Below are 27,906 nucleotides of genomic sequence, written 5' to 3'. Positions count from 1 at the left end.
CTGTCATAGGCAGCGCCCAGTCGCGTCGCGTCGCGTCGCGTCGTTCCCGTGTCCGAGAATACTTCCTGGTCCAAAGTTGTGTGTACTCAAATCAAAGTCAGTTGAGCATGAAGTGGGATGGTGAACTCACATCAGGGAAGTACACTTCAACGGACACACACACTTCTCTAAACTGAGGGACAGAGAAGAGAGGTTAAATAATTCATTCCTCGGTACTGACGCTTTGCAAACATGATACGAGCAGATGAACATCATTTACGCAACGGAGCCCTGAAGGCTCATTCCGACCTGAAACAAGGAAGCAACAATTTGAAAAATGGATACCACGTTACTGAAAAGGTAAGTCCAAGTACATCACTTCTGCTCAATACGTCAATTTAAACGTTTTTTAAAAGGAAAGTTAAAATACAAGTGGTGATTCTTAAAGCTGACTCGAGTTGAGGTCCGATTCATTTCAGCGAATCGGTTCGCTCAGTTCATTTAATGAATCCCTTCGAAAGAACAAGCCACCAGTTCGTTAGACTTCACTTAAATATGCTTAAACTCCATGCGCGCTTTTGGTTTATGAAAATAGTTTCATTAGTAACCATATGGTTTAACTGTAAAATTTGTATTTGTAACCACAGGCAAAATTTGGTGGCAAAAAACACTGTTGGCTTGGCTTCTCTCTTAATTTAACTATGGTTTCTATAAAATGCTATATTTATATTCTATGGTATTTGTCACAAGTGTCATATTGGTTATGAAAGATAGATATTACTTAAGCAAACTTAGAAATTACATTTATTATTAAAATTATGTAAATTGAGGCCTTAAGTTTATGTAGTAGTCTGTATGTTTGAATGTCATTTATATATTAAATTGCAGTGTAATTAAAATAATATTTTAATTTAACTTTTGGATTATAATGTTTTGTGAATTATATTTTAGGTGCAGAAAAATGGCAATGGAGACAGTTTTTATCAACCTCGAGTTAGGGGTGAAGATTCGTTTGAGGAGGCCCCCATGTACGTGGCTGTCATGACATACATGGGTTATGGAATCGTCATCCTGTTTGGCTATTTCAGGGATTTCTTAAGAGCTGTTGGCTTAGAGAAGTGCCATCAGGCCCAGGAGAGAGAAGAGCAAAAGGTAGAATCGCTCTCCATCTAACACATTTCTCAAACTGTGGTAACCATTAGTTCCAGCATGTTCCAGTTTGTCTTTTTTCAGTTTACATACACTCTGGGAAGAAAATATTGTTTTATTATTATTATTAGCTTTACCTCATGTAAACCCTCCACTGATTGGTGGAACTTTTTTGGGGGGGTCAGTATAACAACTTTCTGTGTGTCTATAAATGGCAAATATTCAGAGAGTTACATACTTAACATGTGGAAATAATAACAGTACAAAGATGAGTATTTCTTAAGACAAACTTATTGTCAAACACAAAAGTGTTTTGTTTCATGTCATGTAATTTACACATTGTTCACTATGGAAAATCTCTATGATATGTGTGAGGTGATGCCGCGGAGGTTAAAGACCCAATTAAACCCCAAAGGAGAGTGGGTTCATTATTTCTGCTCACAGTCTGTCCGTTGAGAATGCCGCCTTCACAAAGATGCCTCTTTCATGCACATTTCTAACTCAAAGCTGGTGGCATTACGTTAGATGTGATTATTTAAAGGCATAAATTGAGTTTTTTGAAGTGTAGTTGACAAGATTATGAAACGGTAAGCTTTCAGAGGGAGTTGCACCTTTAGCAAACTTAAATGTTACAATTGTGTTACACTGATATGAGTGAACACATTGTGAATTTCTGCTCTGTGCTTGCCATGTTTTCCATGATCAGTGTGAATCACTTCAGCCAAATTGGCAGTGTCTAAATCTTCTGAGCAGTGGTGGATTAATGGTTAGAGAGTCGGACTTGTAACCCAAAGGTCGTGGGTTTGAGTCTCGAGATTGTAGGTGGTGGGAGTGAATGTACAGCACTCTCTTCCACCCTCAATACCACAAATGAGGTGAGGCCCTTGAGCAAAGCACCGAACCCCCAACTGCTCCCCAGCCGCCGTAACAAAAAAGGCTGCCCACTGCTCCGGGTGTGTATGTGTGTTCACTACTCACTGCTGTGTGTGCACACTTGGATGGGTTATATGCAAAGCACAAATTCCAAGTATTTGGCTACACGTCATGTCACTTTCACTTCTAAGCTAGTTCTAATCTGTAAAGTACACAAATCAGTAAGAAGTAAGTGTATCTGACTCTTCAGTGAAGGAATGCTGATATAGCACCAATTAATATCCGATGAAAATAAATATATGAACTGGAAAAGGACTGGTTTTACTTCAGCACTGCACATTTCATAGAGTGTGCTTGATATGTAGGCCTCAACACTACATTAGCATTTAAGAGCAAAATTTACATGTGGTCTCAAATGATCTCACAGCATTTGATTTCTCCCTTTTCCTGTTTAACAGGGGTTTCTACATTGGCGTATGATTCACACACCACCAAAGCTTTAAACTGTGTACTTTGTGTTGAATGAGAACAAAATAAGTCTATGAGAATCAGTAAGAGCACAGTTTTTTAAGCTTTCTTGGTGTCTTAAGAGAATGCTTTGAATGTGTGATCTGAAAAGTTGGGCAGAGATCAGACACCTCCTTAGTGACCAGAAAAAAATATGAGTGGCAGTCATAAACTTAAACAAAACTCAAAACCTTAAGCAATTTGTTGCGCCTTTGTTGTTATTTTCTGCTGTCTTAATTGTCTCTATATCTAGGATTCTGAGCAGCTCAGTGTGGATTCTGATTAGACTCTTCCTTGTTGTTTTGTAGTTTACTTAAGGACAAGATGTGGGTGAGTCTCTTAGGACTCTGATACTCACAGAGCAGATGGTTTTGAAACATTCACCCGGTTATAACTACCCACGTGCAAATAGTGTCTTTTTATGGCTGGTCTTGGGTCAGCCGTGCCTCATTTTTTTAAAGGGGTCATATGATGTTGCTAAAAAGAACATTATTTGGTGTAATGCAATGTGTTTATGCGGATTAAGGTTAAAAAAAACAACAACAAAAAAAAAAACATTATTTTCCACATACTGTACATTATTGTTTCCCCTTTATGCCCCGCTTTTGTGAAACGCATCATTTTTGTTACACCCTTTGCCATACTCTGATGCGTGTCCTGGTCAGAATACCGGCGACAAGACAAAAACAATAAAACCCGTTACAAACGAGCCATTTGTTGCATCCAGTGGGAATTTAATTACTGATTATAATGACTTATACTGTCTTTTTACGCGTTGCGTTGCATCGTGCCGCGTAAACATAAAACCATTCCTTCATTTGTGATCGGAGAAACAACAAGCGCTACTCTACACTGCCTGAAACTCACCTTTGAATCATCGGTGACAAATCCTTTACATATGTAAATGTACTTACAGACTATGAGTCCATACACTCTCAGAAAAAAGGTACAAAAGCTGTCACTGTGGCGGTACCTTTTCAAAAGGTACACTTTTGTAGTTTTTAGGTACTAATATGTGCCTTTAAGGAACCAAAAGTTATGCCTTCTTTCTTTGCGTGAACATTTGGGCAGTGTTATGCAAATCTTCCCACATTGTGATGTAGACGTGGGGCCGTGTTTAAAGGCGTTTTAGGAGGGCGTGGACGAGTCTAAAGTTTTATAAAGAATATCTCTTTGGGTTTGAAACTTTAGTCTTTACAACTTTAGGGATCTTATCTATTCACGAACAGCTTGTACTTACTTAACTTTATTGTCCTTAAAAGGCAATTCTTTGTGTAGACAGCAGTACACATGCACTTACACTTAGCAACACAACACACATATAAAACAAATAAATTTATAATAAATCATTTAAAAACCTAATTGCAGCAGGTACAAAGGTATTTTTACAAAGGGAGTTTAAATCTCCGGCCAGAAGGAAGCAGTTGAAATTCATTACACAATGGATGAGTGACATCAGACAGGACTAACTGGCCTTTCTTAGTCACCTTATATTCATAAATTTGTGTGGTTGTCCTTAAATCTTATCCCCACTATCTTTGTAACACTCCAAAGATAAAGGAGAACTTGGAATTGCATCATATGACCCCTTTAAGAATAGGGCATATTGTGGGAGGAAAGCACAAAATACTAATGTTAGGTTGTTTTAAAAGTGCTTATCATCATTATGTTGTAATTGATTTCTTGTATTTCAGGACTTTGTTCCCCTTTACCAAGATTTTGAAAACTTTTACAAACGGAACCTGTACATGAGAGTCAGGGATAACTGGAACCGGCCTATATGCAGTTTACCCGGTCCGGTTTTTGATGTTATGGAAAGGGTCTCCGATGATTACAACTGGACTTTCAGGTAGGTTTATGCTTTGCATAAAAACAAATAGTCATGACCCTGTTGAAAAGACCAGGATATGATTTAGGTGTAGATTCCTGCAGGATGTTTGTGTCCTTGCAAGGCTTCTTAACTAGCTTAACTAGCAAGCTGGTCAACCAACAATATGATATTATAAACTATTGTTGAAAAGTTTAGGGTCTGTGTTTTTTTGTGTGTGTGTTTTTTTTAAAGAAATAATACCTTTATTCTCTTATAATACTTTCACCAAGTATGCATTACATTAATGAAAAGTGGCAGTAAAGACTGTTACACTGTTACAAAAAAAATAAATAAAAAATCTTTAAGGAAATCATATATATATATATATATATATATATATATATATATATATATATATATATATATATATATATATATATATATATATATATATATATATATATATATATATATCAAATAAATGCTGTTCTTAACTTTCTATTGATCAAAGAATCCTGAAAAAAATCATGATTTCCTCATAAATACAAAGCAGCATAACTGTTTACAACATTGCTGAATAAATGCTGAAAATCATCATATTTAAATGATTTGTGAAAGATCATGTGACACTGAAGACTGGAGTGATGTCTGCTGAAGATTCAAGCTTTGCCATCAAATAAATAAATTGCATTTTAAAATATATTTAAAAAGATTGTAAAACTATTTCAAAATATTAATACCATTTTTACAGTTTTCCAATCCAATAAATGCAGCCTTGGTGAGCATACTGTAAGAGACGACTTATTTCAAAAACATTAGAAAACCTTAACCACCCCAAACCTTTGAATGGTAATGTATATTAAATAATATTAAAGTATCATTTCATAAGGGGAGAAATTTATTAATATTTGTTAAACTAATAAGTTGTGTCAGTTATATGATTATGGCTAATTTTTACCATTTTGTTCTGAAATTTCGAGTTCATGTTATTCACTTTTTCTTTTAATGGTCACACTTACTCACACTAACTGCTGCTTTGTAATACACACTTCTGTTTTACACCCACTTATTTCAGTTCCAGCTTGGAACAAGAAAAATAGTCAAGAAAAATTAATATCAACAACTTGGTTGATGTGTTACTCCTCTGACAGGTTAACAGGGAAAACCATTGAGAACGTCATAAACATGGGCTCCTACAACTATCTGGGTTTTGCTGAAAACAATGTCGACTTCCTGAAAACTGTAGCAGAGGAGACCAGACAGTACGGGGTGGGCGTCTGCAGCACAAGACAGGAACTAGGTATGTGTGTGGTTACACCGCAACCCGAAACACACCTACAAAAACAGAAACAGGTTCAGCAGCACCCAACATTGTTTGCATAAGAACAAGCATAAGTAGGCTGTTGAGCAACTATATCAGTTTAGTTAATACCATCATTAACCTGTCAAAAGCAGTTTTTTTTTCCCGCTGCGATCAGACCCGCTTTGAGCAACGTTCATAGAATTCCTTCTTCACAAATAAATGTGCCAAGCTTTTTTTTCTGGGTGATTTATTAAAGGCCCAACCTGTTTTTGAATTTGCAGTGCAAATTTATGATTGACTGAACTGTTTCATATATCTCTCTACAGGTTGTGTTTAGTCAAATGACCCAGAATGATCTTCCTCATATTTCCATGCTGAAATATATTTTAATCTATTTTAGGTTAAAAGCTAGATTATTTGCACTAAGGATAAAAGGTGAAATGGTTATCTGGGTGAATGTAATTTTTTTTAAAGCACTCATGTTAAGGTTCCCACAGTGATAGAAAACCAGGCTTGTGATTTCCAGGCTTGAAAAAGTCTGTTGTGAATATATATACATATCCATTTATACGTAAATATATATGATTATTGAGTAATCACAAATGTCCATAGAAATTCAGTGGTAAAATGGTGTGGAAATCCTTGCTGGTGGTTTAAAGATTAGACCTGTTCAGGCACAGATGTAAGCACTTTGGTTTTGACTGATGTTCTAGGATCTGGTTATTCTGGTTTGTTGCATATGTCACATTTTTCGGCTGCTTAATGATTGTCGCTACCTGTTCTAACATTAGCATGGCTGTAAAACATCACGTGACCACAGTTGCGTTAAGTACACGTGACAGTAAACCTGGAAATATTTTGGCTAATGTTTTATTTCACTTTTTACTCACATACACAGTTACAGAGTATAAATACACACCCCTCTTAATGATAATTCTGTCATTGGATATCAGATCATTTGCATAGCAAAGCAGGTCATCTGAGATCTTTTATTTTGCGATGCTATGCAGTGACAGTGGTGAATTTAACCCAAATACCACATCAGAAACAGACACAGAAAGAACATGTGATCATGAGGCATGGGAGTATTTGTGTGTAAAGTCTTTTTCGTATCATTCATTATTCATTTGAGAGATTCATAAAAAATTTTTCTGCATCTCTCAGAGGTTGTCGTTGCTTTTGAATATATTTTTGCAGGCCCTGTGTAAAATGAGCAATAACAACTAACCCCACGACTCCTTATTGAGAAGCAGTTCCTACTTAGACGCCTGTGTATGTACAGTATGTGCGTATTACAAATGGGCATTTTTAAATCATTTTGTAGAACTCTAAAACATAAATATGAGTAAATGATTATTTGAAAATTCTTTATTTTATTCATAAACATCACATCACCAATGTTCGAAAAAGTAAAAAATAAAAATATATAAATTATACATTATACATTATGAAAAAGTAAATATATGAAATTTGCAAAATATGCATTAATATAAAAAGGTTATATTTATAGAAATAAAGATATATAAATAACTTCTTTTTTATTCAAATTAATAATAGAAATGAATCTTGTTTTACTAATGGGAAATTTGGATTTCTGAAGATGATGTTGCATCTCGCAGGTTACATTAGATTACTATTTTACAGATAACCCATGTGATGTTGGGTAATATGTTTTTAACTATAACATTACGGTCATAGTTTACAGCACATTTTTGTTCTGACTGCAAGATCAATAAGGTCCATGTTTGTTTTTGGTGACAGGTTGATGCATCAATCATTTACAGAAATTCTGCATGTAGGATATCTTTGTGTCTTTAGAATTCCTTATTGTGTGTGTGTGTGTGTGTGTGTGTTTTCGGTTACCATGGACTATTTAAATGTACAAAGAGTTTATAGATTTAACATTACAGTTGCCAAACACTACTATCACTGAAGCATGTGGCACTCAAGTATGAAAGAGTCCACAAAATAATGGGCCATCTAAGTGTCACATTTATTGTAAGAAGACCTAATGTTTCACCATAATGATGTAGTCACTGTACAACCAGTGAGTGGCAAATGTTGTTTCCTACGCTATTTTCCTATGAGACAAAAGTTGTCTTCCTCTAGAAGTTTCTTAAGTGTCTTGTAAACCAGAATCTTGGAATGTGATATTAATTATCTCAAATGGAAATGTGTCTGTTATTTAAGCTGCGGTGTTGTGTAATCATCTTTTATAGGGTTTGGACTACTGTTTTAGGTGGATAAAACTGTTTACTGGTTTAAAAATGTTGTTTAAAAAAGTACAGTGTTTACCGATTTTAGATAACAGGAGTTAAAAAATTGTATATGACTTTACACAGACAGGATTAATAAACAATTGTATTATATTAGTCTCATGTTAACGTTTAAAATAATGTTACATTATAATATGTTAAATAGTATGTTATTATTTTAAAGTACTTAAGTTTACCTCGATGTAATGTTTATTCCAGCGCAGTGCCTTGTCCCACTTTCACTGTAAGTAGTATTTTCTGACGTTGTTCGGACTTAATTTGGATTTAACACTGAACGTCGATACAGTTTTCAGAGACGTTCCCATTCATTTCAATACAATTAGGTTAAGATGCTTTTGAGAACTTGCTGTTTTATGGGCAGTTTCTGCTTGTGTAGGTGAAAGAGCTCTCCATGAGTCTCGCTCTCATTTCTCACTTCATTAGACTACTACAATACCCTGGTTAGAAGTCAAGACCCTTATGGGTTTCCTCTGTTAAGAGAGCTTATCAGTTATCACATTGAAGTGCAGTGTAGTCGCCCGACCCTGATTCAGGTTTAATCAAACACATCATGCTTCAACTGCCACTGTGAGAGGGAATTATTGGAGGTCTGGAGTAATCAATAGTGTTTTAGAGTACAAAGCTCTCTATAGGAATCATGTAAAAGGAGAGGCGTTTTCTCACGGTACAACCACTCCTGATTGCTGTCTTATTCAGTGGGAAATATATCTTTAGCCAGAATTTCTTCCTTAAAGCTGTTAAACATTTCTAGCCTTCAGACCATTGTGTTTTTTTTTGGCACTTTGATGGGTAAGAGGGGTTCATGGAATCGGGAAATGTTGCACACATAAGTACCGGGGCTGAGCATGCACATTAACATGGCCACTACAACTATATTGTGTTTTAAAATTTGTTAATTTATATTTGCATGTATGTGTGTTTAGAAATTGTGCATGATTTAAATGAATAATGTCATTAACATTCTTGAATTCCAGAATTTTAATGAATTTAAATTTAAAAAGCAAGAACCAATTCAAATCGTTCACCCAAAAATGAAAAGTCACCCTCATTCGCCCAATTAATTGATTCACCATCATGTCGTTCCAAAAGTGTATGACTTATTTTTTTTCTGTGGAACTTTAAAGAAATATTATGAGAAACGTCTTAGTGTTTTTGTCCATACAGTGGAAGTCAACCAATTTGGTTACCAAAATTCTTCAAAATATTTATTCTGCAAAAATGATGACAACTAATTTTTTGAATGAACTCTCCCTTTTGGTCTTCAGATGTAATGACATTTTATAGTAGTAATAAAAACACTTTAGAGATTTATGGCATATATCTATAGCCAATTTCTCTATCTATATTTAACCTTTATTTTATCTTACAGTATCAGATGTTCTTTTTGTTTTTGTCTTCTTGACATTTATGTACCAACATTATGGCAGTATTTTATGTCTGCAGCTATGTCTTTAGTCTCTGAAGGCACCTACTGAGTGATTAATAACCTTTCACCTCACATGTTCTGACAGATCTCATTTGTTTCCTCCATGCTGACCCTGTCTGAGCCTCTAAAACTAGAAAAGCTAAAGGAGGCATGCAGGAAAACCTAATTTCCTTCAAAGCTATTGGAATACCCAATCTGACTGGGAAAGACTGTGGTCTAATTAATTCTTAAAGTGTATATCTGTGCTTTCTGTCAACAGTGGTGTGAGGCATTTTTTCGTTCTTTCTGTGGCCATCATAGCATTTATCTAAGCTAAAGATGTTTTTTTTTTTTTACCATTTTTTTTTATATCCATGTAAATTAAGTAAAATCAACATAAAATAAATAAAAGCAGGGAGGGCTACTTTGATCTTTTGTCAAAATGCTTTTAACTCTTTATCACTGTCCTGAATGCCTTCTTTGTGTGTCAGCTTAATAATATATATCTTTATCTTTTTTTTATAGGCAACTTAAGCATCCATGAGAAACTGGAGCGACTTGTGGCGGAGTTCTTGGGGGTGGAGTCTGCAATGGCGTTTGGAATGGGTTTCGCCACCAATTCCATGAACATTCCGGCACTAGTCGGAAAGGTCAGCGATTAAAAATTAATCTTCAACGGTGCCTCTTTATTTTTTACATCTGTCTTAAATCGCTCCGTTTTATCTGTTGAAGTGAACTCAGAAGTGTGGTATTTATCTGTTATCTCTGGGCACCTGCTATTAATTGCTACTATAAACAGTTTTTCACGCACCACAGAATAACCCAATGAACCAGCACACTAAACAAACCCTTGTTAAAAATAATGCCCAATCAGATTAGCAAGCACCGTTAGAACTGACAATGCTTGTTTAGGGTGTCTCATTGGGGTTTGTTTACGATAGTCTCACTGATGTGGTCGGTCATAACCAGCTCAGATGAGAAGACCTCAGGCTGTAGATGAGATCCAGAGGGCTAAGGGAACAGCAACCAGTTAGACTGCATTAAGGGGGAGATTTTTCCTCAAGGAAAGTCTTCATGATGTTGCACCATGGAGGTAATTGGTTAAGCAGTAGGTCCAACAACTTGTGCCTTCTGGAGGAGGTGTCAACCATTGTTGAAACAGGCCATGCTCTGCAGCTATTGAGACATTATCATCCACTTCACATTAGAAGATCTAAACATTAAGAAGTCCAATTCGTTTGAACAAAAAAGCTTGGCAACACCTAGTAAAACTAAGGATGCAGGTTTTATTCCCAGGGAACATGTTTAGCCATAAAATGCGCTGAAGATACTTTGGGTAAAAGTGACTTCCAAATGCATAAATGTAACTCAGCTGATTAAAGTCATTACTCAGTAGTGTTCCCAGAAGTCCTTGCAAAACATTTATGTCTTCTTTGTAGACTAAATATAAGGACTTAATTCTCTTTTCTTCTTAAATGTATTTTATTACTAATCTTTGTGTAAGTGGTCAAGGACCACCTTACTGGTCACTGCAGGAGGCAATGATCGGGGTCCCAGATAGATCACCTCGTATCTGAGACAGGATTGAACCTGGGGTTCAGATAATTAAACGAGAATTGTCAATTAAGATTCAATGACAGTAAATAAGGGAGAGAAGAGAAAATTTTATAATTTGCAGCTCTATTTTATTCTTTTATTTTCACTCTTTATATTGTATGTCATTTACATTGTAGTTGGACTTTTTTTCTGTAAACAGTGTTTTAAAGGGTGCTATATAAATAACGTGTATGGTTATTGGACTGTATATGACTGTTTGTGGTTATTTGTGATATTTCTGAATGGACCCTAACAACATTATTCCACACATCGTGTTATTGATGGATTCCTGCTTCAAAATGTGTTCAGAGCTGTGCAGTAACAATGTCTGTTTCCAGGGCTGCCTGATCCTTAGCGATGAGCTAAATCACACGTCCCTCATCCTGGGAGCCAGGTTGTCGGGGGCAACCATTCGAGTCTTCAAACACAACAGTGAGTACATATTCAAAATATTATGAAATTCCTATCCAACTAGGTCATGGTGTATTCACCTATGAGATTTGTGTAGATCCGAAGAGGGGGGAGGGGTCGTTGTCGAGGCTGGTCTTGTTTTATTTTCGTTTCAGGTCCAGCACTTGTAAATGCTGAGGTCAATCATCTTTATAGTTTGTGATGGTTAGCAAACTAAATTTAAGCATTAGACTGCAGCAAGGCATATTTTTATAAAAAGCTGTGCTTTAGGGAATCCATAGTGTTGAATGGTGTTCTTGTGTAGCTACTGGAAAAATAGTCTGCATCTTTCTCCCGAGGCTGGATGAGAATACATGATGCATGAACAACGAAAGCTTGAATGTACTCTGACAGTGCCATGTAATAGTTGGTTGTGGGTCCTTACGAAACCTAGGAGATTCCATATGTAACTCTCTGACCTGAAAATAGTCTTGATAAAAGTGACAGAGGAGATATGCAACCCTAATCCATAAGGTTATGCCGGTATCAAATTTTCCTGTTGCGATTAATTGCTAATGCTTTTATCACGGTATATATCTTAGTTCATGTTAGCTCATTAAATAACACAGTTGCACCTTTCGATTTTAACAACGTGTTATTAAATATTGGAAAACCTAAGATTAATGAATGTTCAGAAGAATTTTTCATTGGCAGTTTGTTAACTAATGAATTAACTAATGTTAACTAATGAAGAATCAAAACACTTTCAAACAATATCTAGGGCATGTTGTAGTCCAGATTAAAATGAAAAAAAAAAAAAAAAGTTTGAAAATAAATAGCCTTTTAATTCTAAATATTTAAGTATTTGGCACTGTGACGAATACCATAACGAATGCACAAATCTGAATGCCTATTTAAAATTATTTAAATATGTTTTAGAAAGTAGCACAGCTGCTTTATTTATGGGGTTTCCAGGGTAAAGGCTGCATTTTCTGCAGTTTAGCGCCATCTGCTGTCAGAGAGTGAATGTGAATGTGCATAAGCGTCTTTCAAGCAGCATACAGCGGTGTTGTGCATTTTGACCAGTTGATGGGAATACTGTTCTTAAAATGCATTCTAAATTCTGAATAATTTGTAATATATAATTATTCACGGTATTTAGAAGTGCACATGATAACAATATCATGCATATTCATTACCGTGATATACCGCATTACCGAATACTGGCACATGTCTACTACTACATCACCCTTGGCTAAAGTGTTCAAATTAATCAACAAAAACTGATTAGCTTGATCAGGTATGTTTAATTTTGGTGCGAACTAATGCTGTGTTCAGCATCCTCAGAAAATGCAAAAGAATACCACTTGAAGTTGGACTTTCAACTTGGAAACTCGTGTAGAGATCCCCACTTCTGATTTTGTCAAGATGCGGGTGCATGACGTAACATTAATGGATATGTTGAGTTTAATGATAAACATTTACTTTGAAGCAAATAAAAAGCATAAATGGGTCAAAGTTCATTACATGATAATCTAACCTGTTTTGCAAGCATTTGCAGAGATGGGTGTAAAATCCGTTAAATGTTCTCCTCTGTTGATACCTGCAAATAAATTTTGGCACTGCATAACAATGTTTATCATCCGCATTTTAGTTGTTCGAACATGTTTGTTGACAAATCCCTACCATGTTCCGGTAGCAGTGCCATTTTAATTCCTTATCCATCTTAAAATGGAAAAGAGCTTAAATTCTGCACAAAGTTAGATTCCACAAGCAGGTCTAAGCATTATTTATCTCTGTTTCTCTAGATGATTGCTCATTCAAAAAACGCATTTGAATGCAAACGGACTCAATTTGTACAAACGCCCTGAACATCCTGTTGACATCTGGAATATTTAGGCCTTGTTTTGCTATGTTTTAGCTTTTTTAGTTTATCAGTTATGTAAGGACTTGCTGAAAGACTTGTATTTTCCCAGAGGAAAGATGCCAGCTGTAAATATATTACACTGAATAAAAGAATAGATTTTTGTAGTTTCATCTGAAAGCTTTTGCACAATTTTTTTTTTGTACTACAAACATAATTATTTTGCCTCAAAGTCTCTATAACCTGGTTGCCAATACTGTCATTGTCACCTTGAATATACTAGTGACAGCATAACACACATAAACAAACATCTACAGTATGTCCACACACAGTCTACTTGCCATTCTTCTTTGTATAATTGTTCTTGGCCTGAAACCTTCTGGCGGATCTGTTTAGGTGAGTGTAGTATTTCAAGACTGCATTGATAGTGAAAGCAGGCCGTGTCCACATTGGCCTTCACTGGCCTAAATACGTCCACCTGTTTGAAATGAGGCCACTTTAATGAGAGACTATATGGAACATTCTTTTCTTTGGGCTTTTTGTCACTTTTTATTCAAAGAGACAGCAGAGAAGGCAGTAAGTTAATAGGGTAAAAGAGGAGGAATGGATCAGGATGTAACACAGGCCGGAATCAAACCTTTAATTTTGCAGTTGAACTCTGCCATCTGTTGGCCAGTTTGTAGTGTTGCCATGTCTGGTTATTATAAGACACTTTAGGCTAGCTGTGGTTTTTTCCAGCTTATTTACAGAATACAGTCACACATTTGGGCTTACACAATTAAATATGGCTGACTAATGTAGTTGATATCCCAGTGTGCTTTCAGAACACTTTTACTTAACATTACTATTTATCATTGCAATTCAATTCCCTTTTCTTTGAATGTTTCTGGCTTTTCCATCCCTTCCCCTAGGATGCAATTATTGGAAATGTTTTTTGTTTTTTTTTGCAGTAAAATGCAATTTAGCCTTGGTTAATGTTTGTTTTATGCAAGTTTATGCTGTAATAAATCACATCATTAAATTCAAGCAAATTCTCCTTGATCCATAAAACCCTCACACTCATAGAAACACAAAAACTATTTAGGATTATTTCAGTCCGGTAGGTCACTTATTTTGTGTTTTTTTTTTCCAGACCTTGTTCCTCCTTTTCCTAGTGTCGCAGTAATCTGACGCATTCAAATCTAGTCTTGCAATTCATGCAGCCTGTACTGAGCTGTTGAGATGTGCTTTGCTGGGGCGTCTCTACAGAAAGAGAGTTAAGAAACACTGTTCTGTATATCCAAGAACAAAACTTGTTGGCCACTTCCTATAGAAGCATCTAGATTGAACGTGTTGGGTTGTTCATAATTTGTAAAGGAGCTTAGTGATGTAATATTACAGCCATATATGTGACCCTGGACCACAAAAGCAGTCCTAAGTCCCTGGGGTATATTTGTAGCAAAAGCCAAAAAAAACATTGAATAGGTCAAAATTATTGATTTTTCTTTTACGCCAAAAATCATTAGGATATTAAGTAAAGATCATATTCCATGAAGATATTTTGTACATTTCCTACCATAAATTTAAAAAACTTTATTTTTGATTAGTAATATGCATTGCTAAGAATTCATTTGGTCAACTTCAAAGGTGATTTTCTCAGTATTAAATTTTTTGCCACCTCAGATTCCAGATTTTCAAATAGTTGTATCTCGGCCAAATATTATCGTAATAAACCATACATTAATGCAAAGCTTATTTATTCAGCTTTCAGATGATGTATAAATCTCAATTTCGAAAAAAATTGACACTTAAGACTGGTTTTGTGGTCCAGGGTCACATATTCACATTCTTCTTCTTCTTCTCCGAAATGAAACACATTTTTGAGGGCCTAAACATGCTCTAAAACTCACGAAACTTTGCACACGCATCAGAACTGGCGAAAATTTACATCTGATATAGGTTTCAGAAGTGGGTGTGGCATAATGGATCGATAGCGCCACCTGTTAAATTTCAACAGAGTGCGCCTTGAGCTACGTTTCACGTACATGCATGAAAATCGGTACATACGTGTAAGACACCATTACCTACAAAAAAGTCTCTTGGGACAAAATCCAAAACCCAACAGGAAGTAAGTTATATTGAATTTCCTGTACAATTTTTGTGCAGTTTTTGCCATTTCCATGCCTCGTACTTTGACGAATTCCTCCTACAATTTTAATCGGATTATCTTCAAATTTGGTAAGGGTCACGTTAAATTGCGACGATTTTGAGTTTTCATCAAAGGGTGTGTCCCTGGCGGCCTGACAAAGTTTGATGTTTCGCCTTGAAACAGGAAGTCGCTGTAACTCAGGCAAGCAATGTCCGATCTGCCCCAAACTTCACACGTGTGATAGGGGTTCTGTCCTGAACACATCAACATATTCATATCCGTATTCGGTTAAAGTCATAGCGCCACCTGCTGGCAACAGGTAGTGTTATGTGTAACACTGTTATGGACTCCTAGCAACATATTAAAAAGTGTCAGGAAGTGCTAAATACACTGGCAACACGCTAGAAACATACTAAAACATGCTAGCAACACTTATCTAAATGCTAAAGCATCCTATTAATGAAGTGAAACAGGAAGTTACTGTAATTCGTGCATACAGTGTCCAATCTGCCTCAAATTTCACACGTTTTATAAGAGTCCTGGCCTGAAGACATGTACATGCTCATATTTGGTTATAGTTATAGCGCCACCTACTGGCAACAGGAAGTGACATCTTTTACACTGGTATGCACTATTAGCAACACAGTTAAATATGCCATTGTGTGCTAAACATGCTAGAAATATTCTCAGACATGCTAGCAACACTTACTAAGTGCTAAAGCATGCTATTAATACTATCAAACAGGAAGTTGTTGTAATTCATGCATACAACGCCCAATCTACCCCAAACTTCACACATTTTATAAGAGTCTTGTCCTGAACACATCAACATGCCCGTATTTGGTTATAGTCATAGTGCCACCTGCTGGCAACAGGAAGTGTCATGTGTAACACAATTATGGACTGCTTGCAAAATAATAAAAAGCATCAACAAGTGCTAAATAGGCTGGCAAAATTCTAGAAGCATGCTAAAACATGCTAGCAACACTTAGCTCAGTGTTAAAGCATGCTATTAATGCAGTGTTGCAGAACATTACTGTAACTCGTGCATACAATGTCCAATCTGCCTCAAACTTCACAAGTTTGACTAGAGTCCTGGCCTGGAGATATCTACATGCTCATATTTGGTTATAGTTATAGCGCCACCTACTGGCAACAGAAAGTGACATGTTTTACACTTATGCACTATTAGCAAGACAGTAAAATATGCCACTGTGTGCTAATCATGCTAGAAATATTCTCAGACATGCAAGCAACACTTACTATGTGCTAAAGGATACTATTAATACTATGAAACAGGATGTTGTTGTAACTCATGCATACAATGCCCAATCTGCCCCAAACTTCACCCTGAACACATCTAAAGGCCAATATTAAATTATAATTATAGCGCCACCTGCTGGCAACAGGAAATAACTTATTTTAAACTAACTTAAACATGAAATGTCTGATCTGCCCTAAACTTCCCATGTTTGATAAGATTCCTGGTCTCAACCGATCTTAAGGCCAATATTTTAGTTATAATCATACCGCCACCTGCTGGCGACAGGAAATTACTTGTTTTAAACTAACTTAAACATGCAATATCCGGTCTGCCCAAAGTTCATGTGTTTGATATGGGTCCTGGCCTGAAGACATTTACATGCCGATATTCAGATATAATCATAGCGCCACCTGTTGGCAGCAGGAAATGACACATGGCACAAATATGACACATGGCACAAATATTTACCATTTTCAAAGCATATGGTCCAACGTTCACTGATCTCCTATGGCCACCGGGTGGTGGTGAGCCCGGGTGCGAGGGCCCTTTCATCGCTGCTTGCAGCTTTAATTCTCATTTTGCTTTAGGAAGACCTAAAAATAAGTAGGCTTTTGTTTGGTTAGGGTAAAATATCAACTGACAGTGTGTATTTATTTTAATACCTGATTGTGTCATAATGTGCCTGTTTTGTGTTTGGTTACAGACATGCAGAGTTTAGAAAAGCTGCTGAAGGAGGCGATTTGCTCAGGTCAACCTCGTACCCATCGCGGCTGGAAGAAGATCCTCATCATGGTGGAGGGGATTTACAGGTCAGAACATTTGCAAATATTTACATTTCTGTTCACTCCAGCCTTAGGGTAAGCAGCTTCTGAGGTCATTTCTTACATAAATCTGTGCTCATTATGCTTTGAACTGAACACTTAAGGTTCATTAACTTTATGTATGAAATTCATGCATGATTATAGAAGATTTTGAATGATTCACTAACTCGCAACCACTGTACAGGTAGCAGATAAATACATTTACAGTGCGTATTGCCATCAGTGAGACAGGTGTGATTTCTCAGGACAACTATTTCAGTGATATCTGCCAAGTAGTACGAGACGTTTTATGTTTAACAAATCACTTACAGCACCTATAATATTAAAATACATGTACAGTTGTTGCTTTGTATTTTAAGTTTAAAATATTAAAGTTTATGTATTATGAAGGTTAAAAAGTATTTAAAATATATATTGTTACAATTCTATTATTTGATATCTATGATATTATTTTATGATATAATATTTAATATTATATACAATAGTAATAAATGTCGACATGCTTTGTCCATAATCTAATTTTTAACACATCCTAACTGAAATGTCTTTGACTGTTTCTTTCAGTATGGAAGGCTCTCTAGTCCGGTTGCCGGAGATCTTAGCATTAAAGAAGAAGTACAAGGCTTATCTGTACCTTGATGAGGCCCACAGCATTGGGGCCGTGGGGCCCACAGGTCGAGGAGTTACAGAACATTTTGGCGTGGACCCCAATGAAGTGGACGTTTTGATGGGCACCTTCACTAAGAGCTTCGGGGCTACTGGCGGGTACATCGCAGGGAAAAAGGTAGGCATTATGTAATACCTTACTGTCAGAGCTGTTTTAAAAAGGCATTTCCTGAGGCAAAAAGCAGCTGAAGGTTTTACAGAAATTCAGACTGTTGAGCTGCTATTTGTCGTTTGGTGACGCTCGTGGTACAGAAATGACTTACGTCACCTTTACTCAGCATGCACGTCAATCTCCCTTCCCTTCTCTTTCAAACTCACACACATGGTCTTATTTCATGATGTGAAACTACATATGTTCTCCAAATGTCATTCACGATCCTGTCACACCGCCTTTCTCATCTCATTACTCCATTAAAAAAGACCACTTCACTTCATAACCACATCACGGACATGGCAGTTGATTATAAAAGACTAAAAATGAAAAAGACTGCATGTTTTTTGAATTACACATGCTTTGAAGAACACAGAGGTGGGGGAGAGAGAGAGAGACCCCATGCATGTGTTGTGTAATATTGAGAATTTAATAAGGTGGGACTGTCGGCTGATTGCCAGCTCCGTTTTTATGGGACAAATCAAAATCGCAGGTTTTCACAGGATGCTTCCAAACATGGTACTTGTCTGTAATGTATACTACCATTTAAACGTTTGTGGTGTGTATAATTTTTAAATGTTTTTGAAAGAAGTTTGTTAAGCTTACCAAGACTACATTTGTTGGATCAAAAATACAGTAACATCAGTAATATTATGAAATATTATTACCATTTAAAATAACTATTTTCTATTTGAATACATTGTAATTTATTCTTTTGGTGGTAAATCTGAATTTTCAGCAGCCATTACTCCACTCTTTAGTGTCACATGAACCTTCAGAAATGTTTGTTGAATTGGTGCTTGGAAACATTTTTCATCAGTGATGAAAACAGTTGTGCTGCTTAATATTTTTGTGAAAACTGGGACATGGAATAAATTTTTTTAAGAATAGAAATAAAAAGTTCAAAAGAACTGCCTTTATTTGAATAGGAAATAGAAATCTTCTGTAATATTATAAATGTCTTTTTTAAAATATAAATGTCACTTTTGACCGATTTAATGTGTCACTGTAAGTATTAATTTCTTTTAAAAGAAATTGTACTGACCCCAAACTTTTGAATGATAGTGTAAATCAGTTGTTTTCAGCTGTTTTTGCTTCAGGAGTCAGAATTTTACATCGATCACTTAATGATTATTTAGTTTATTAGAGCAAATACAAATGTTTATAGATAGATAGATAGATAGATAGATCTTTTTGTCAGTCATACTTGTCCTGTTCTCTTCCAGTAGGTTTGCAGTTTTTTATAAAGGTACTCAACAGTAGCAGAGTAAAACACATGCTCTCAGCAGCAGTAAGGACACTGTACACAGGCACAGTGGGAGGTTCGCAAAGTGAGCCGCCAAACGGCTCCAGCCAGTCCCTCACTCCACAGATGTGGGTGGATTTTCGGACACGTTCTCTTAACTGACTTATCTTATGCTGTTTCCACAAAGCTCCCAGGACCTAAAGCACTGCAAATCTTGCACTCTAAGTAGAAGCAGATGTTTGCTTTGCAGGTTTTTCCCCTAAAACCCCCCTCTCCCCCATCCTCAAGTAGAGGACACATCTGGATGCAGAGACCCGTGTGCACTGCGAGGTGTGTCCCCTCCCCTCACCCCTCCACAGTGGATGCAGATGTCTGAGGACAGAGATTAAGAGCTGAATATTGGCCCCGACTTTTGCTCAGAAGCCTTTTCATGGATGCAGAATAGACACAATCTCCAAAACTGCTTGTTTGTAATACACAAAGTATCAATGTTTTGAATGACAGCTGTAATAGTTTGTACAGAAATTCCTGTATTAGTGTCCATATGTGTTTGTTTGCCTCATAGTCAGATCTGCTAGTAGTATAATCAGTTCAGGGACTCCAGTACAAGCAGTTTGTTAACATTCTGTATAAGCAGTAACAAACAAACAGATTTTATACAATGCCAATGAATAGAGCAGCTGTCATTATCACTGGATGTTCAGTGTCTTGGTGTGTGCTGTGTAGTTTCATCTCCCTCTAGTGGTATAATTTGGACAGCACAGCATTTCGGTTCATCTACTCATATATGTAGACATTTTAAATCACTTAATACAGGTTCACCTCTTCGGAACAATCCTGAGGTTAAATATCGTGCTGAAGGGCACAATACACTTTTCATTGACCACCTAATCAGTGTACAAACCCTAACTTTAACCATAACACTACAACAGCTTGTGAAACATTGACTGAGTGTTGACAATAAAATAGTTCAAAGGATAGTTCACCCCAACATTTTTGTCATTAATTTCTCACCGTTACACCAGTGTTGATTTCTTTTTTCAATTTGATGCAATTTATTTTTTAGGAAATGTATTAAATTTAATTAAAGTTTTAATTTGTTTAATTTAATTTAAATTAATGCATTTTTTTTTTTAAACCCACTATTTTTTTTTCTTCTTCTGTGAAGCACTGAAGAAGATCCTAAGCAGAATGCCTGAACTTCAGTGACATAAATATGAGTAAATTATGAAAGTATTCCTTTAATGATGAATGTGTTGTGTTTTTCTTCAGGAGTTGGTGGATTATTTGCGGAGTCATTCTCACAGTGCGGTGTACGCTACTGCCATGTCCCCACCTGTTGTGGAGCAGATCATCAGGGCTATTAAATGCATCATGGGTGTCGATGGCACGACCGAAGGTAAGCAATAAAAGACTGTATATATATAGAAGCAATACTAAGACGTAAAATAATGGAAGGCACTGGCCAACTTTTTTTTTGAAAGTCACAAGACAACAGAAGCACTGCGTTACACTTGATGTGTCAGAGGGATATTGAGACCCAGATTTCAAACCAGTCAGTCATTCTAATATAGAAAGACACTGAAATTCTCCACCCAACACTTCTCCTTAAAGTTAGGAAATTAGATAGGGAAGAGAATCACGTGGATTTAATAACCATATAAAATGAGATTGATGAAACTCATGAAAAACAGATTTCAATAAAGCAATAGGACTGGCTTAAAGAGTCTTTTAGTCAAGGAAAGGTCACATATTTCCAGGTATTAAGAGTCAGCCGAATGGCACCAATGTTAAAAGGGTTTTTCCAAGCTGTCTTCTGTTTTTGATATGCATAAATCCATATATTTATGTTTTTAGAGAATGCATCGTGTTTCATTTTAGTTTCGCTGCAGTTCACACCATGATCAAGAAACATTTCTTATTATCAGTGTTGAGAAGTTGTGCTGCTTAATTTGGAATTGTGCTACTTAAATGTGGAAATTTTATTTTTATTTTTTCAGGATGCTTTAATGAAGAGAAAGTTCAAAAGGACAGCATTTATTAGAAATATAAATCTTTTGTAACATAAAATTATTAACATAAAATAATAATTATTTAGTAATTATTATTTAGAATAAAAGTATTAATTTCTTTAAAAAAAAAAAAAAACTTTTGTACAGTAGTGTAAATCAACAGAAGAGCATTTTTACGCATAAAAAGTAAACATGCATAAAAAATAAAGAGATCAGAGTTGTGGAATCATGCATATATTTATAAGCAGGATTGTTAAAGCAAAACCAAACCTTTTAATTCAAACTGAGACATGGATATAATGCAGAGTTAATTAACTAGCTAGCTGTTTCAAATAAAACTCCTCTGCTTCAGTTGGACTAAGGGTTCTAGTCCAAACCTGTCTGAAGAGAATCTCTCTAGGCTGTTTGAATACTGTGATGTCTATATCAGACTTGGACGAGCCGCCTATGTGTGTCATTACCAGCATGATGTGCAGCTCTGTGGAGGGTGAGTCACACTGATCTGAGAGTTCGCTTTACAATGCTCCATCCCGCTCTGAATACAACACAATAGGCAGCGGAAGACCTGCCACATCTGAACTTGTACCACGTCCATGACTAATTGTTTGGTTTGAGCTTCACCTGCTGTTTCTAGAGTTTGCCAGTGTTCAGCATTTGTGTTGAAGAGTTTCTAATGTAATGAATGTTAAGAGAAGTTGTATTCGTTTTGCTGACATGAGGTCTTATGTGCTTACAGCCCACCTCCTTTTGAAATACCTGCCAATTGGTTCACAGATAATCATATGCAAACATGCTGTTGTTTTCCAAAAGCTCCATAGAGCCAAAGAGAGCTGGAGGTGGACCTGGCCAGCCCACAGAACTGCATGATTCACACAATTAAATATGGAGGAGGGAATGAGAGGTAGACATAAACTAAACAAGACAAGAGAGTGAAAAGTATTGATGTTCATTGAGCTACTGATGTGTCTCCAATCGCATTAAATTGTTAGAATTATCTCTTTGTGCTTCGAACCACCAAAGTTCAGATTATTGGTCCTGAGCAGTAACCGCTACGCTACTGCTAACCACATGGTACCATTTGCAACTGAGTCCATGCTTCTCAGTTTACTCCAGTCTCCAATTGTGTGCCAAATCCATTGTATCCTATGTACAAGCCAAGAGTGTCTTGGCAAAGAATGAAATTTGTCTACCATTCAGCCTGACAAAACAAAACCAGCTGGTACTGTTTTTCACATCGACTGACTCCTCTCTCTCTCTCTCTCTCACACACACACACACACACACACACACACACACACACACACACACACACACACACATATATTATGAGGCGTTTTGAAGAGAGTACAGAAATGAGCCTTAAAATGTACTGAAAACATAACGTATGTAATAATTTATTGTTTTGCTGTTTTTGTTTGTTACTATGTTTTTGGATTATTTTATGAATGGGTCTGCTCTGTCCCTCTTAAATACTTAATGGTCCTAATGAGGGGCTATTAAAAGAGCAATCCTGGGATTTGAACGGCAGAGCAGATGATGTAATTTCCCGCCTCCTCTTTTGGGCCCCTTTCCTAGCCTTTCACATACAATCAGCCTATAATCTAAAGGGAACTAATAGTTGTTTATAAACTCTTCGTGATTATACTTACAGAAAAAAGTTGATTGTATACATTCTAGTATGTCTAGGAAAAGGAAAGTTAAGGAATTGCTAAGACTGATTTGTAACTGTTGGTGTTATGGCTTTATGCCACTCCATTATGTTGCGATTCTTTGGACATTTTCCCAGTGTTTTCAACTATATTGAAGTAGAACAACTATGAAACTTGCAGGCAAAGAGTGTAGTCAAAAAAAATTGGAAAGAAGTGGGCTAAACTTTGTGCCAGCTGTAGTTTGTAGACATATTTGTTCTATGGTTTGCCTGGCATGGTCTGTTTGGCGTTCATGCTACCGCAGAGTGGGCCCAGACTCTCTGAGAGATACAAATTACTGTAGAATCACCGTGACAACAATTCAGTGTATTCCCAAATTACCATAAGATTCAAGCAGCTTATGTTTATGCAAAATATCCTGAATAAATGATAAAATCATCACAGTTGCTGCCTTCAGGTTGTGGGGACAGTTGGGAGGCAGGTGCATAGATGTGCTGCTTGTGATGTCACAAAATGGTAAAGTTTATGAATATTAATAAGGGTTATGCACAAATAAATTTAAGATGATATTTTACTGTTTTGGTAAATAGTCTATATGTTAGGGCTTAAACTTGTCTTACTTTAGTCATCTAAATTTCTTGATTTAGGACTGGTCATAAATTTCAGTGACATAAAGGTAAATTGTTGTTCAGTCAAAACTTAAATGTAAACAATTACATTACAATTAGAAGTGTCTAAAATAATTTACCATTGTACACTTCAGATTGATTATGGCAATATACAATGTATTGTCAGCCACTTGATTATAGATAAAAACTGTTTTATTGACTACCGTGGTCCTTTGTATTTCTGCGGGTTTTCCAATGTTCAAATTTTCTACTAGTGCAAAAATATGCCTATAAAGTTTGATTCTCATATTAGTAATCAGCCTATAAATAATCGCAGAATATATACTGTAACTGTGACTTTCATAGACTGCATCCCTCTCATCCAGAGGACAATCAAATCCTTCAGATACAGTCCCAGTGGAGGAGCCCTTTGAGATTATTTGAACTTTTCCTTTTGACCTATGGTTGCTTTGTTGTAAATCATGACCTTTACTTTATTGTAGACTCGCATTTATGTCTCTCCTTTTCCAATGAAAGCTAACAAATTCTCACTGATGATGCCTCTGTCTGCATTTCCCCCGCAGGCCAGCGAAGAGTTCGGCAGCTGTCTGAGAACACGCGCTACTTAAGATCTCGGCTAAAGGAGATGGGCTTCATCATTTACGGCAACCAGGACTCTCCAGTGGTACCGCTCCTGCTCTATCTACCTGGGAAAGTTGGGTAAGCAGCTCCCCAAGCCAGCGACCCGTACAAACTGCCAATTCTGGCCGCATCCAGTTTGCACAACATATATAAAAGAGCATCAGTTTACACTACAGCATCTCCAGGCTCACATTTACACAAAACCTATTTAGTTCATTTGAAAACCCTCAGCTTAGATCGCTGGGCCAGCAAGAAGCAAAACATTATGTTTCTTTGTGAGCCTTTTTCACATCTGTGCGCCTTCTTTGTGATTAAGGATAGTTTCCACTATCTGGTCACTATAGTAATCCTCCTTTGAACTTGTGAACCTGCCCACATTTCAGGCTGCCAATAAAACAACAATGCAAGGCTTACATTGGGTTACAAAGGTGATGGCTTTGAATGCCATGTGGAAAACGTACTGACTGCTTGAGGACACCCCAATAAAAGCTGCAGTCATCTCCACTGGTCCAAAGAAGGTGATGTGGTCTTTTCAAGAAGACGTTGGACCGTAGCCATCTTGGATGGTCTAGTTGATCCATGAATCAGTGATGAGGAAAAAAACATTAGGCAGAAAGAAAACATGACATGCGAGAGGCTCATCACTGCACAGGCGTTTCAGACTCCTCCAAAGATAACAGATTCCTGGCACACCAACAAAGACAACGGCAGCTGTGAGGCCTTTTAAATCCAGCTTTCACTCTCCGTCGCCGCTCTGTTCTCTCGCTGCTGTCGTCTCTGCTGACAAGGTGGAGGTCTACTCTCCTCCTCTCGCTCTCAGTCTTTTCCTTCTCCATTATACCCTTCCCTTAGCCTTTCTCTCCCTGTCAATCCATTTCTTTTTCTCCCACTTGGCTAATGCAAATGACAGTCCAGCTGTGCGGTTTACAATGGATTTCCCATCACTCAAAAGGTGAGGAAAGGTAGCAGACAGTGCAAACTCCCAGTTAATGGGAATCTCGACAGCTTTACCATGCATAATGTTTCTACTTCAAGTTCTAGTTTGGCGGTGCCTTTGTGTTATCTAATCACAGTCTCAGTTTGTAATGAAGATTGTCATACTAAGAGCACTGATAGCATCTGGAAACTTGAATGCATAAAAAGTTTTTGGAAATGAGCATTTGGGCATGTACTGCTTTCAGGGTTAGGGTGAAAACCTCTGCCTGTTTTATGCCATCAATCATGACATCAATGCTAAACATACCTAAAAAAAAAAAAAAAAAAAAAAAAAAAGTTCCAAGTTCTAGAACATTTGATTGTTTGGCAGTAGAACATTGCTGGCCTTTGTTTGTGTGCGTAAACTTTGCTTAAAATCCGTAACAAAGTTGTTAATCATCTGCACACAGGGCGTTCTCACGGGCCATGCTGAAGAGGAAGATTGGTGTTGTGGTTGTAGGTTTCCCGGCTACACCCATTGCAGAGGCCAGGGCTCGCTTCTGTGTGTCTGCCGCCCACACCAGAGAAATGCTCGATAAGGTAATAAATTACAACACCCAACATCTCACAGACCTATCTTATCTGTTATGGTATTCTTTTGTTTTTTTCTTAAACTGTTAGTGTTAAACAAGTCTAATAAAATGAAAATGGGTGTTCAGGCAAGAAGAAAAATCTAAAAAAAAATGTAAAAGCTAAATCTTGTATATTTCCAAAGATTACTAAATAGGGATGCACAATATAAAAATTCCTTATGATATAGTTTATATATGATATATGATTATATAATATGGCAAGGTGTATGTGATTGGTTCACTAAAAAGAACCGGCTCAAAAAAGTATTAGTCATGATAGAATGGAAATCAGTTGGACTACATGGTTGTGATGCATGAAACTAATTGAACACCTATTCAGTTTCTTTTAAAACCAATTTATTTGATTTAGGGTACTTTTTAATGATGCAAAGGAGGTTTAATGCCTCAAACATGGCACTGGAATGTGCCACAAAAGTGAAGTAACTCATCTCGGATATATTCCCAATAAAATAAAAAAAAATGAAAATAGCAACCTATCTTAGCCTCACATTTCACTCCATGTCCTTCCCAGGTTCTCCAGAGCCTTGATGAACTTGGAGACCACATCAGGGTGAAGTTCTCCCGTCACAGACCTTCTCGTCGGCAGGAGCTGCATAATGAAACAGACTTTGAGCAGGACAGCTAATCACTCATCGTCATCACCGTGAGTGTGATGGCTTGTCCACATTGAGGAACTGCCAAGGTGTGAATACCTTGGTCATTTTTAGAAAAAAAAAGTGTCTTGCTGTTCCGCACAGGACAATTATTTTTTTCAACAAAAAAAAATGCAGTGTTTGTTATTGCTCTTTCAGGTTTTTCCTGCTATGAGGCATGGACTTTTGTATTTATGTTTTGTAAAATCATATTTAATTGTTTTTTAACTGCCGTTTCACAGTTTTGTGAAGTTTTTAAAATTATTTTTTCCTCAGGGGATTGTGGGAAAAAGGGAGGATCCGCGACGGCTGTGTTTACAGAACATATATCAAAAGCTGCTCTAAATAAATCAAACAATTAACTCACTTAACACTGACCTACATCAAAATTCTAGCTGCGGATAAGAAATCCATTGAAGTGGCCCTATTTTTCATCCTGCTGCTGGACTGATGAAAGACCTCCATTTTTGTGCTGGGTTGTGTGTTTGTGTGATCTACAAGTGCATTAATTGAAAGAGAATGAACAAAGATGGGTGTTTAGACCCAGCGCTGCTCATTCACTGTCATTAAACATTCAGGCATTGCATCTCGCAGATCCCAGTCCTGCAAATTTACACTGATAGGCATTTATTTGTATTTTTTGTGCAGGAAACTACTTCTAATTATAAAACAGTAAAAAAACATTTATGGACTGATTGTACTTATAAATCAAATGTTTGCTTGGAAAGTTCGAAATGGTTTTGTGTCATTTGTTTGCAAATTTCAGATGCAGGACTTCTATTCATTTGCACGATTTTTGATTTTATTTCACTTATATTTTCTTCCAAAATCAAAACATCTGGTTAACTAGGACTGAGAACCAAGAATAACTTCTAATTCAAAAACAGTTATACTTTTCAAAAAGAGACTCAAGAGTCAATTTAAGAATCTTTTTGTGAATCGGTACCATACATTACAACCAGTGCAGTCCAACTAATTGCCAAACAAATGTACTTTAATTGAACCATTGAAAAATCTGAATCATTAAGAGGAATCGGACTCAGAACTCAATTTCCATCCTTAATTTTAACATGCGCCTCCACATTCAGATGGTCTCTATAGAAACTGTATTTACCACAATAAACACTAAAGCATATAGTAATTACCTCTTTGACTTTCATTTGCTGCAAAAATATTTGTGCTAACAAAAAGTAGTGTCTGCACATGTTTTACCAAACTCTGTGCTTTGAATAAGACAAAACTTAATCGTTACGTTTGAAAGAGACGCAAAATCGTTGTCTGAGCGCAGGAGCTCAACATGCCAACTATGTTGCACACGGGCCAATATTCACCTTAAACTAGCAATTATTAGAGAGGTGCACATTCCG

General features: G+C 36.7%; 1 protein-coding gene across 3 annotated transcripts; it reads left to right on the top strand.

The window, feature by feature from the left end:
- On the top strand, positions 1-27,269 carry LOC109050252 (serine palmitoyltransferase 3-like). Of its 3 annotated transcripts, none has more exons than XR_006161535.1 (13): positions 1-339; positions 931-1,131; positions 4,203-4,357; positions 5,470-5,618; positions 9,828-9,952; positions 11,237-11,330; positions 17,248-17,353; positions 17,930-18,149; positions 20,701-20,827; positions 24,282-24,417; positions 25,725-25,854; positions 26,419-26,589; positions 26,816-27,269. XR_006161535.1 is itself a non-coding variant. In XM_042769220.1 (13 exons), exons 1-12 carry the CDS (start codon positions 232-234, stop codon positions 26,530-26,532), a joined length of 1,665 nt encoding a protein of 554 aa, XP_042625154.1. In that variant the 5' UTR covers positions 1-231; the 3' UTR covers positions 26,533-26,550; positions 26,816-27,269. The 3 variants fall into 3 exon arrangements, 2 of the variants coding, with proteins under 2 accessions (XP_042625154.1, XP_042625153.1); XM_042769220.1 differs by having other exon boundaries at positions 26,419-26,550; XM_042769219.1 differs by having other exon boundaries at positions 26,419-27,269.
- Positions 27,270-27,906: the final 637 nt, after the last annotated feature.

The sequence above is a fragment of the Cyprinus carpio genome, chromosome A13 (genome assembly GCF_018340385.1).
Source record: "Cyprinus carpio isolate SPL01 chromosome A13, ASM1834038v1, whole genome shotgun sequence".
NCBI lineage: Eukaryota > Metazoa > Chordata > Actinopteri > Cypriniformes > Cyprinidae > Cyprinus > Cyprinus carpio.
The sequence above is the reverse complement of the archived record's forward strand: the minus strand, read 5'-3'. Positions and strand labels throughout refer to the sequence as shown.

Coding starts and splice junctions, on each gene's coding strand:
- LOC109050252 (XM_042769220.1), top strand. CDS start 232: ATGATACGAGCAGATGAACATCATTTACGCAACGGAGCCCTGAAGGCT. Junction 9,953..11,236: donor TTCCGGCACTAGTCGGAAAG/GTCAGCGATTAA, acceptor GTCTGTTTCCAG/GGCTGCCTGATCCTTAGCGA. Junction 25,855..26,418: donor CCAGAGAAATGCTCGATAAG/GTAATAAATTAC, acceptor TGTCCTTCCCAG/GTTCTCCAGAGCCTTGATGA.